Source organism: Hyla sarda, chromosome 6, assembly GCF_029499605.1.
Source record: "Hyla sarda isolate aHylSar1 chromosome 6, aHylSar1.hap1, whole genome shotgun sequence".
NCBI lineage: Eukaryota > Metazoa > Chordata > Amphibia > Anura > Hylidae > Hyla > Hyla sarda.
This window is the reverse complement of record NC_079194.1, coordinates 294,699,484-294,712,113: the sequence shown is the minus strand read 5'-3', so window position 1 is coordinate 294,712,113 and position 12,630 is coordinate 294,699,484. Positions and strand designations below refer to the sequence as shown.

Sequence of the window (12,630 nt, the reverse complement as noted above, 5' to 3'; positions counted from 1 at the left end):
TGGGAGCTGCTTAAAGGGGTACTCCAGTGAAAACTTTTTTTTTTTTTTTTAAATCAACTGGTGCCAGAAGGTTAAACAGATTTGTAAATTACTTCTATTAAAAAATCTTAATCCTTCCAGTACTTATTAGCTGCTGAATACTACAGAGGAAATGATTTTCTTTTTGGAACACAGAGCTCTCTGCTGACATCACGAGCACAGTGCTCTCTGCTGACATCATACCCACAGTGCTCTCTGCTGACACCTCTGTCCATTTTAAGGGGGTACTCCTGTGGAAAACTTTTTTTTATTTAATCAACTGGTGCCAGAGAGTTAAACAGATTTGTAAATTTCTTCTATTAAAAAATCTTAATCCTTCCAGTACTTTTTCAGGGCTGTATACTAAAGAGAAATCCAAAAAAGAAATGCATTTCCTCTGATGTCATGACCACAGTGCTCTCAGCTGACCTCTGCTGTCCATTTTAGGAACTGTCCAGAGCAGGAGAAAATCCCCATAGCAAACATGTGCTGCTCTGGACAGTTCCTAAAATGGACAGAGGTGTCAGCAGAGAGCACTGTGGTCATGACATCAGAGGAAATGCATTTCTTTTTTAGATTTCTCTTTAGTATACAGCCCCTAAAAAGTACTGGAAGGATTAAGATTTTTTAATAGAAGTGATTTACAAATCTGTTTAACTTACTGGCACCATTTGATTAAAAAAAAAATGTTTTCCACGGGAGTACCCCTTTAAGAACTGTCTAGAGTAGGAGAAAATCCCCATGGAAAACATATGCTGCTCTGGACAGTTTCTAAAATGGACAGAGATGTCAGCAGAGAGCACTGTGCGTGTGATGTCAGCAGAGAGCACTGTGTTCACAAAAAGAAAATCATTTTCTCTGTAGTATTCAGCAGCTAATAAGTACTGAAAGGATTAAGATTTTTTAATAGAAGTAATTGACAAATCTGTTTAACTTTCTGACACCAGTTGATTAAAAAAAAAAAAAGTTTTCCACCGGAGTACCCCTTTAAAACGCGTAGATCTTTTTAACCAAAAATGTATCCAAAAATGTTTAATTTATTATTTTTTTTTTAGGTGCAAGGGGAAACAATAAAGTTTGTTGACAAAGGTGGACATTAGACCACCTGGCAAGAGTGATGGGTCTGTAGGTTTGTGAGTGATATCTGGTAATACCCCCCCCCCCCAGGCATTTGAGCGGATCAACCACATGTCGTACCAACCGCTAAAGATGGGGCGTCATCACGGTACCCCTTTGTCTGAAAGAAAAGCATGTATGCGGCCCCTACAGCAGCCGGGAGGATCGGGCACTGCCCTAATGCCCGGCTCTACAATCTGGAACAATGTTACATAGGGGTAAATATAATCTCCCGCACTCACAAAAATATCATATAATTTACAGAAAAATAAACTTATTGGAGTTTATTCTCAACTTTAGAGAAAAGTTGCGCAGAAGTAAATGAAATGTAAAGGCTGCTCCAGGAAATCGCAATGAATATTGGTATCACTCGCAGTAATCTAACCAAGTTCAGCGTTTTGCATGGTGCAGTGAAGGCTTCTTCAGGGGGAGGGGGCTGCACCGTCTGGCCTCACTTTATCTCCTTTTTAGATTTGTAATGGGCAGAGACCACCAGGTAGGTATCGGGGCTCATATCTTTGATGGTCGGCGACTTGTTCTGGACCGGAGAGGTTTTTCCGTCCACGCGGGATATTTGCAGCATTCTGCAGGGGTCGTGTTTGAGCAGATATCCTGCGAAGGTCTCCCATCCGCCCCCGACACGAACCATCACGTGTTTATTGTGGAGCATCTGAAAAATATGAGAATAGAGTTAGAAACGTTGTGTCCATCAATGAAACATTCACCAGTCTTAAAGGGATAGCAAAGGCTTAGAAAAACTTGGCTAATTTTCCAATGTAACAGTGCCCCACCTGTCTCTGTCTGGTATTGCAGCTTAAAAGGGTACTCCGGTGGAAAACAATTTCTTTTTAATCAACTGGTGCCAGAGAGTTAAACAAATTTGTAAATTACTTCTATTTAAAAATCTTAATCCTTCCAGTACTTATCAGCTGCTGTATACTACAGAGGAAGTTGAGTTGTTCTTTTATGCCTGACCACAGTGCTCTCTGCTGACACTTCTGTCCATTTTAGGAACTGTCCAGAGTAGGAGCAAAACCCCATAGCAAACCTCTCCTGCTCTGGACAGTTCCTGACATGGACAGAGGTGTCAGCAGAGAGCACTGTGGTCAGGCATAAAAGAACAACTCAACTTCCTCTGTAGTATACAGCAGCTGATAAGTACTGGAAGGATTAAGATTTTTTTTATATAGAAGTAATTTACAAATCTGTTTAACTTTCTGGAGTACCCCTTGGGCTATGGTGGTGACCTTTGTAATTTGCAGAGAATATTTTGTAGGCCTCCTGTAGTACAGACACTGGAATAGGATGGGGTGAGGTGGCCTAGTGCAGGTCGGCTCTCAAATTTTTTTCAAGAATCTTACCTGTATAGTGACCCCTCGACCTACGATGGCCCCGACATACGATAATTTCAACATGCGATGGCCTCTCAGAGGCAGCATCAACATACAATGCTTTTTTTATGTCGGGACCATCGCATAAACGGCTATCCGGCAGCGCAGACTGCTTCAGCCACCACCGGATAGCCGTTTACGGTGCCCCGTGAGCTCCAGTGATGTCTCTTACCTGTCCTCTGGGCTCCGGCGCGTTCCTCTTCGGGATCCCCTGCATCGTCAGCGCTCTCCATCGTCGTCATCACGTCGCTGCGCACGCCGTCCCGTCATCCAATAGGCGACGGAGAGCGCGGATCGACAGCGATGGACGGCGACATCCCAGGGCAGCAGTGACGAGCGATGACGGTCCGGAGTGGCGGGGACAGGTGAGTACAATTTCCACTAACAGTGGTCTACAACCTGCGGACCTCCAGATGTTGCAAAACTACAACACCAGGGAAGCAGAGGCCTTGCCGGAGCGTCCGGGACACCTCGGGGACACGGCGACATCCCAGGCAGCGGTGACGAGCAGTGACGGTCCGGAGCGGCGGGGACAGGTGAGTACAACTTCCTCTAACAGTGGTCTACAACCTGCGGACCTCCAGATGTTGCAAAACTACAACACCGGGGAAGCAGAGGCCTTGCCGGAGCGTCGGGGACACCTCGGGGACACGGCGACAGCGATGGACGGCGACATCCCAGGCAGCGGTGCCGAGCGGTGACGGTCCGGAGCGGCGGGGACAGGTGAGTACAACTTCCTCTAACAGTGGTCTACAACCTGCGGACCTCCAGATGTTGCAAAACTACAACACACAGCATGCCCGGACAGCCAACGGCTGTCCGGGCATGCTGGATGTTGTAGTTTTGCAATATCTGGAGGTGCGCAGGTTGTAGACCACTGTCCTATACTTTACATTGCATGGATCCCTCAACATACGATGGATTCAACAAACAATGGTCCGTTTGGAACGGATTACCATCGTATGTTGAGGGACCACTGTATAACCATAGAAAATATAGCAGGAATGGAGCCTAAAATAACACAAACATTACACTTGTACATACCTTAGTACCTACAGGTGGTGGCTGCATTTATATATATATATATATATATATTTATGTTTTTTTGTCTCTACAATCGATGACTTTTTTCTGTGATTTTTGTATTTTACCTCTATGTGAGCCGACATGTATCTTTTTATTAAGAGAGGAATATAATATCAGGAATATAATTCCCAGACTTACGAGGTTCAGGCTACGGAATTTCCGACTGTCCGCCTGCAAAATTTTCCGCTACTATTTTCCGCCTCCAAAGGCGTTTTTCAGTTTCCTGCGTCGTTTTGTCATTTCCGCGAGTAATCCGCCGTCAGATCCGACATTATATTAAATTAATGTGGAGAAAAAGCTGATAGGAAGCCAAACACCGAGCCACAAGAAAAAGCGCAACTCCGTGACCAAAAAGGAAAATGGAGATTGCAAACTGGATAAGGAAGAAGAACCAGTGGGCTAGTCCAGGAACCAGTGGGCTAGTCCAGGAACCAGTGGGCTAGTCCAGGAACCAGTGGGCCAGTCCAGGAACCAGTCCAGGAAAAATCCGCCGGGAAATGAGAGTCCCATTGAAGTCAATGGGATTCTGCAGCGGAAATCCGTCTGAAGAAAGAGCACCACCTTTCTTCATGCGGAAATTTTCTAGCGGAAATTAGACGCGCAAATTCCGAGTGAAAAAATCCGAAGTATGAACAGGTGCACGGAAATCCCATTGACTCGCATGTACTTTTTTAGCAAGCGGAATTTCGAACGGAAATTTATAAAACGGAATTTCTGTCGGAAATTCCGTAGTCTGAACCTAGCCTTATTTTTACAGATAGATAGATATGAGATAGATATGAGATAGATAGATATGAGATGGATAGATATGAGATAGATAGATAGATATGAGATAGATAGATAGATAGATATGAGATAGATAGATAGATAGATATGAGATAGATAGATATGAGATAGATAGATATGAGATGGATAGATATGAGATAGATATGAGACAGATAGATAGATAGATATGAGACAGATAGATAGATAGATATGAGATAGATAGATAGATAGATAGATATGAGAGAGAGAGAGAGAGAGAGAGATATGAGATAAATAGATAGATAGATATGAGAGAGATAGATAGATAGATATGAGATAGATAGATAGATATGAGATAGATAGATAGATATGAGATAGATAGATATGAGATAGATAGATATGAGATATAGATAGATATGAGATAGATATGAGATAGATAGATATGAGATATAGATAGATATGAGATAGATAGATATGAGATATAGATAGATTGATTTGAGATAGATATGAGATAGATAGATAGATATGAGATAGATAGATAGATAGATATGAGATGGATAGATAGATAGATATGAGATATAGATAGATATGAGATATAGATAGATAGATATGAGATATAGATAGATAGATATGAGATAGATAGATAATAGATATGAGATAGATAGATATGAGATATAGATAGATATGAGATAGATATGAGATATAGATAGATAGATATGAGATAGATATGAGATAGATATGAGATATACATAGATAGATATGAGATAGATATGAGATAGATAGATAGATAGATATGAGATAGATAGATATGAGATAGATAGATAGATAGATAGATATATATGAGATATAGATAGATATGAGATAGATAGATAGATATGAGATAGATAGATAGATAGATATAGATAGATATGAGATAGATAGATAGATATGATATATAGAGAGATATGAGATAGATAGATATATATGAGATAGATAGATATGAGATAGATAGATAGATATATATGAGATAGATAGATAGATATGAGATATAGATAGATATGAGATATAGATAGATAGATAGATATGAGATAGATAGATATATATGAGATAGATAGATATGAGATAGATAGATAGATAGATATGAGATATAGATAGATATGAGATATAGATAGATAGATATGAGATATAGATAGATAGATAGATATGAGATATAGATAGATAGATAGATATGAGATATAGATAGACTATAATATAGATACTGTTGCACATTTGTCCCCTCAGTGTCTTGTGATCTTTGGGCTCCATTTCTATCCCATATATCTGACTGATAATATACAAGTATCTAATCTTGCGTCGTGTCGGCTTTATAGTCGCTGATCCGAGTGCAGGAAATCTCAGCGGGCGCGCCTGTTCATTCTCGCTGCACGTAGCCTTGAGGATGAAGTGGTTTCCATGACAACTGAGGGTCGGCCGAAGACTTGTGGATTATTTATGAGAATAAAACGCAGGCAGAACAATTTGTAATCCTATGGCGTGTTTTCTGCGTTGTCCGTAGACACCGTTTGCCGCAGTTCTAATTGGAAAGCGAAAAAAGGATTCGGAATGCCCGTGTCCGGGCTGAGCAGCAGTATAAACTGTAGGGCCAATGGGCATTGTGAATGGGCATCATATATACTGTATATATATATATATAGTGAGTGCTTCCCCCTGTATACAGCTCCTTGTTGGGGGCACTCAGATGGCGGATATAATCGGTGTGATGGTACGGTTGTCACCTGGCCGGTATTTACCCAACCAATCCTATAACTCCTGGAATGTTGCACCATATACTATACCAATGTTTCCCAACCAAAGTGCCTCCAGCTGTTTCAAAACTACAACTCCCAGCATGCCCGGACAGCCGTTGGCTGTCCGGGCATGCAGGGAGTTGTAGTTTTGCAACAGCTGGAGGCACCCCTGGTTGGGAAACATTGACTTATACTATATACTACTATTTAGCTGGACCTGCTGGGGGTTGTAGTTTTGCAACAGCTGGAGGCACCCCTGGTTGGGAAACATTGACCTTTACTATATACTTCTATATAGTCCAACCTGCTGGGAGTTGTAGTTTTGCAACAGCTGGAGGCACCCCTGGTTGGGAAACATTGACTTATACTATATACTACTATTTAGTTGGACCTGCTGGGGGTTGTAGTTTTGCAACAGCTGGAGGCACCCCTGGTTGGGAAACATTGACCTTTACTATATACTTCTATATAGTCCAACCTGCTGGGAGTTGTAGTTTTGCAACAGCTGGAGGCACCCCTGGTTGGGAAACATTGACTTATACTATATACTACTATTTAGTTGGACCTGCTGGGGGTTGTAGTTTTGCAACAGCTGGAGGCACCCCTGGTTGGGAAACATTGACCTTTACTATATACTTCTATATAGTCCAACCTGCTGGGAGTTGTAGTTTTGCAACAGCTGGAGGCACCCCTGGTTGGGAAACATTGACTTATACTATATACTACTATTTAGTTGGACCTGCTGGGGGTTGTAGTTTTGCAACAGCTGGAGGCACCCCTGGTTGGGAAACATTGACCTTTACTATATACTTCTATATAGTCCAACCTGCTGGGAGTTGTAGTTTTGCAACAGCTGGAGGCACCCCTGGTTGGGAAACATTGACTTATATACTACTATTTAGTTGGACCTGCTGGGGGTTGTAGTTTTGCAACAGCTGGAGGCACCCCTGTTTGGAAATCATTGACCTTGTCAGTGAGAAGGATAAATATGTGACTCTGGTCTGGGGTCTGAATATTTCTCTTGTCTAGTCTGGGATCTGGTCTGGGGTAGGAATTATTTTAAGAGTCTAGTCTAGGGACTAAATTTATATAGGTGTCTTGGGTCGAACTTATTTTAGGGGTCTAGTGTGGGGTCTATATTTATTCAGGGGTTTGATCTGGGGGTTAGATTTTTTTAGGGCTTTGGATCAGAATTTATTTATAGACTGGTCTGGGGTCTGAATATTTTTCTTGTCTAGTCTGGCATCTGGTCTGGGGTAGGAATTATTTATAGAGTCTAGTCAAGGGTCTAAATGTATATAGGTGTCTTGGATCTAATTTATTTTAAGAATCTAGTGTGGGATCTGAATTTATTTGTAGACTGGTCTGGGGTCTGAATATTTTTCTTGTCTAGTCTGAGATCTGGTCTGGGGTAGGAATTATTTTATAGTCTAGTCTAGGATCTAAATTTATATAGGTGTCTTGGGTCTAATTTATTTTAGGAATCTAGTGTGGGGTCTGAATTTATTTAGGGGGTTTAATCTGGGGGTCAGATTTTTTTTAGGGCCTTGGATCAGAATTTATTTATAGACTGGTCTGTGGTCTGAATATTTTTCTTGTCTAGTCTGGGATATGGTCTGGGGTAGGAATTATTTATAGAGCCTAGTCAAGGGTCTAAATTTATATAGGTGTCTTGGGTCTAATTTATTTTAAGAATCTAGTGTGGGATCTGAATTTATTTGTAGACTGGTCTGGGGTCTGAATATTTTTCTTGTCTAGTCTGGGATCTGGTCTGGGGTAGGAATTATTTTATAGTCTAGTCTAGGATCTAAAGTTATATAGGTGTCTTGGGTCTAATTTATTTTAGGAATCTAGTGTGGGGTCTGAATTTATTTAGGGGGTTTAATCTGGGGGTCAGATTTTTTTTAGGGCCTTGGATCAGAATTTATTTGTAGACTGGTCTGGGGTCTGAATATTTTTCTTATGTGGTCTGGGATCTGCATTCATTTAGGTTAGGGGCTAGGAATTATTTTAGGGATCTAATCTGAGGTCTAAATGTATATAGACTTCTTGAGTCTGGTCTGGAGTCCGAATTGATTTAGGGGGTTAAATCTGGGGTCAGACTTTTTTAGGGCCTTGGTCTGGGATCAGAATTTATTTATGGATTGGTCTGGGGTCTGAAATTACTTAGGGGTCTAGTCTAGTGTCTAAATTTATAAAGTCGTCTCAAGTCTAACTTATTTTAGGGAACTGGTCTGGGGTCTGACTTCATTTAAGGGGTCTAGTTTAGGGACCAAATTTATATAGTTGTCTTAAAGGGGTACTCCGCTGGAAAACATTCATTTATTTATTTTTAAATCAACTGGTGCCAGAAAGTTAAACAAATTTTTGAATTACTTCTATTAAAAAAATCTTAATCCTTCCAGTACTTATCAGTTGCTGTATGTTCCACAGGAAGTTCTTTTTTTTTTTTTTATTCCCTTTCTGTCTGACCACAGTGCTCTCTGCTGACACCTCTGTCCATTTGAAGAACTGTCCAGAGTAGGAGCAAATCCCCATAGCAAACCTCTCCTGCTCTGGACAGTTCCTGACATGGGCAGAGGTGTCAGCAGAGAGCACTGTGCTCAGACAGAAAGGAAATTCAAAAAGAAAAGAACTTCCTGTGGAGCATACAGAAGCTTATAAGTACTAGAAGGATTAAGATTTTTTAATAGAAGTAATTTACAAATTAGTTTAACTTTCTGGCACCAGTTGATTTAAAAAAATAAAAATAAAAATGTTTTCCAGTGGAGTACCCCTTTAAGTGTAGCGTATTTAAGGCCTCTGGTGTAGGGTCTGAATTTACCTAGGGGTTTGATCTGGGGTTGGATTTATTTTGAGAGCCTTGGTCTGGTATCAGAATTTATTTATGGACTCGTCTGGGGTCTGAAATATTTTAGGGATCTAGTCTGGGGTCTAAATTTAAATAGGCAGCTTGTGGTTAACTTATTTAGGGATCTGGTCTGGGGTCTGGATTTATTTAGGAGGTTTGTTGGTGATTGGGAAAAGAATAGCAGCCAAACAGTGTGCCTCCAACTGTTTCAAAACTACAACTCCCAGCATGCCCGGACAGCCTTTGGCTGTCCGGGCATGCTGGCTGGGAGTTGTAGTTTTGCAACAGCTGGAGGCACACTGATTGAGAAACAGTTCTCTACAGTGTCTTGGTATCAGGGAAGTCCATCAGAGAAGCAATACTCTTACATGTTTCTTATCAGCCTTTCTCTTTTCTCCTGAGCCATCTTCTAAGCTGATTTATGACCAGAAGCCTGGGCATGCTGGGAGTTGTAGTTTTGCAACAGCTGGAGGCACACTGATTGAGAATCAGTTCTCTACAGTGTCTTGGTATCAGGGAAGTCCATCAGAGAATCAATACTCTTACATATTTCTTATCAGCCTTTCTCTTTTCTCCTGAGCCATCTTCTAAGCTGATTTATGACCAGAAGTCCGGGCATGCTGGGAGTTGAAGTTTTGCAACAGCTGGAGACGCACTGTTCGGAAAACATTGGCCTATGGCCTACATAATCCACCACTGAATAAATCATATCTAATGGGTCCCTGTAAAGTGGGGACACAGAAGACTTATTGGGGCCACATCAATAGTTGGGCCATTTTGGCATGAAATGACCACTAGGGGGCAGGGTATTTGTATATTTCCTACATATCCTTATAAATTTTCACTATATAATAGAGGTCGTTCGTTACTATTATTATTTATTTGTGGCTATTATTATATAATTCTCCTCTTCTGGCGGCGGCGCGGCCCCTGATGTCACGCGGGAGAAAATCTATATTACATTTTCACAATTTATAAGAAGTATATTAAAGCCCGCGGCCGTGCGCCGGAATTCACGTGGGAGCTTAAGAACAATTATAGAGCGCGAAGCCTCCCAGAAATCCCAGCATCCCTGAGCTGACCTTTCCTAATAGAACATCTGATTATCCTACAAGTACTTTGCATGAGCTGTCAATGTCACATAGCGCCGTACGGTATCCCTGAATGGCGCTGCCCAGATTACGGTCCCCCAGATCCGAAAAAATTGGGTTTGCCAGTTGTATCTCAATAAAGCTTAGTGCCCTGGAACCAAGGGAGCTGTATAATATATAATATATAAAAATAATAATCATTGGGGCATGTATTAGTGTTTTTGCGCCATTTTATTTTTGCACCATATTTTTGACTGTTTTTGACTGTTTGGGGGGAAGGGTCCGAACTCTTGGACCCTCCTGTATCCTGTATGGGGCCCCGACGCTGCGGCTGACACGCCCCCTCCATGTATCTCTATGGGAGAGGCGGAGATGCAGCGTTCGTGCATCCCCGCCTCCCCCATAGAGCAGTATTGAGGGGGCGTCATTGACCTCAGTCAGGTCGACAACATGCGCATTAGCTGCAAAGAGCCGCCGTAGTGTCAGTCCCCGTACAGGAGATCACAGGGAGTCCCAGCAATCGGACCCCCGTGATCAGACACTTGTCCCCTATCCTGCAGATAGGGGATAAGTGTCTAACACTGCCGTACTCCTTCCATTTTCATATTTTTTTTTACACTGGGAGGGGGCAGGGCTTAGTGTGCACAAATTGATTCGTAAAAACGAATATTTTGATAGGAAAATTGCGCAAATATGCTCCCCTCTCTAGGTGACATAGTTTGTTCTGTGTACTCCACCCCCCCCCATTGCGCTTCCTTTTAGAAAGTCACAAAAGCTATTCTGTTGCGTGCACAATTTTTTTATTATTTACAATTGATCACCTAAATTTACCATCTACTAGTTAATAACTCTTGTAAAACGTAACTTTTATTATTGTTCTGCCTATTATTAAAATGCCAACAGGAAGTCTCTTCATGAATTAACAAGTAACCCTTAAAGCGCTAATAGTGCATCATCATGTAACGTTGCGGCTGCAGTCCGCAACCCATGAGTACATATTCAAGAGACCTGACTGTTGATATTAAAACCATATACCCATCGCCTGCCCCCCCCCCCCTGACGTTTCGCCACCAACAAGTGGCTTTATCAGGCTGTATATGGTTTTAAAGGGGTGCTCCAGTGGAAAACTTTTTTTTTTAAATCAACTGAAGCCAGAGAGATAAAACAGATTTGTAAATTACTTCTATTAAAAAAATCTTAATCCTTCCAGTATTTATTAGCTGCTGAATACTACAGAGGAAATTCTTTTCTTTTTGGAACCCCAGTGCTCTCTGCTGACATCTCTGTTCTGTTTAGGAACTGTCCAGAGCAGCATGTGTGTGCTATGGGGATTTTCTCCTATTCTGGACAGTCCTTAAAATGGACAGATATGTCAGCAGAGAGCACTGTGCTAGTGATTCAGCAGAGAGCTCCGTGTTCCAAAAATAAAATAATTTCCTCTGTAGTATTCAGCAGCTAATAAGTACTGGAAGGATTAAGATTTTTTTTTATAGAAGTAATTTACAAATCTAAGGAAAAAAAGGGGGGGGGTACCAAATGCCTCTAGACTAATACCATAAAATGGTACATGATGATGAAATTACAGAAAAAATAATAATAAATAATAAATCGGACTGTGCTTCACTTTAAATGATGTACAAATTTAATATAAAAAATACAAATAGGACATAAAATAAATAATACAAATCTAATACATAAATGCCTCCTACCACAGGGCCCTTGTGGGGAGGTGAGATATTTGAATACAAAGCATATATTAAAAATATTTTTGTAAAAATTGTAGCATGTGAATTACGTTCTACCGCTATTTCAATATATTGTAAACCGACATAGTATACTTTTGTACGGTATACTCCGTTCCCATGTGGTTTAGAACAGTTCACAAAGTGATATAATTACCAACTCCTAATGGTGGTTTTGGCTGGACGTCCGAGAGATGAATATATGGGGACTGTGTCCAGCGCTAGCGTGCGCTTACGGTGACGGGCCCGGATGCCACAGGCCAAAAAGGTCACGGAATAATTGCAGGCTCGATGGCAGATGTAATGGAGGCTTTATCCAGCGCTGGCATGCGCTTGCGGTGACGGGCCCGGTTGCCGCAGGCCAAAGAGAAGTCACCGATCACGGAGTGGCTCCGGAGATGTAGATATGCTCGGAGATATATGGATCTTGCTCCGGAAACAGGGAAAGGAAAGCCTCGTGGGAGATCTCTCGGCGTCTGATGGAATAGCGGATGAATTACAGCCAGGTGTACAATCAGCAGGTGATGGAGTTGTATCGGAGGTAAATAATGGCGGTTTGTGAATTGCGGTAGTCATGCGATAAATATTTCTTTCTCTAGACGCGTTTCAGGGTACTTTATATATGACCCTTTCCTCAGTAGAGATATCTTAAACAATGAAGCTCAAAGTCCTTTTATACATGTTACCTGTCTAATTGTTACAGGTGTGTTTCTGTTTAAATCTTCCGCAAATAGCGGAATGGAATGGGAAACATGGAGTTGTTTCATCTTAATAAAGCAGTGTTCACATTTAGAATCAGTATATATGCGTTCTTATTTAAATATA

General features: G+C 41.4%; 1 protein-coding gene across 3 annotated transcripts in view; it reads right to left on the bottom strand.

Annotated features, from left to right (window-relative positions):
• Positions 1-988: 988 nt before the first annotated feature.
• The window catches only part of GAS2 (growth arrest specific 2), a 92,874-nt gene continuing 81,232 nt past the window's right edge, over positions 989-12,630 (bottom strand). For all 3 annotated transcript variants that reach the window (XM_056527808.1, XM_056527810.1, XM_056527809.1), the window contains one exon: positions 989-1,804. In XM_056527808.1, the coding sequence (XP_056383783.1) occupies positions 1,586-1,804 (219 nt within the window). In that variant the 3' untranslated portion in view covers positions 989-1,585. The remainder of the gene's footprint in view (positions 1,805-12,630) is intronic.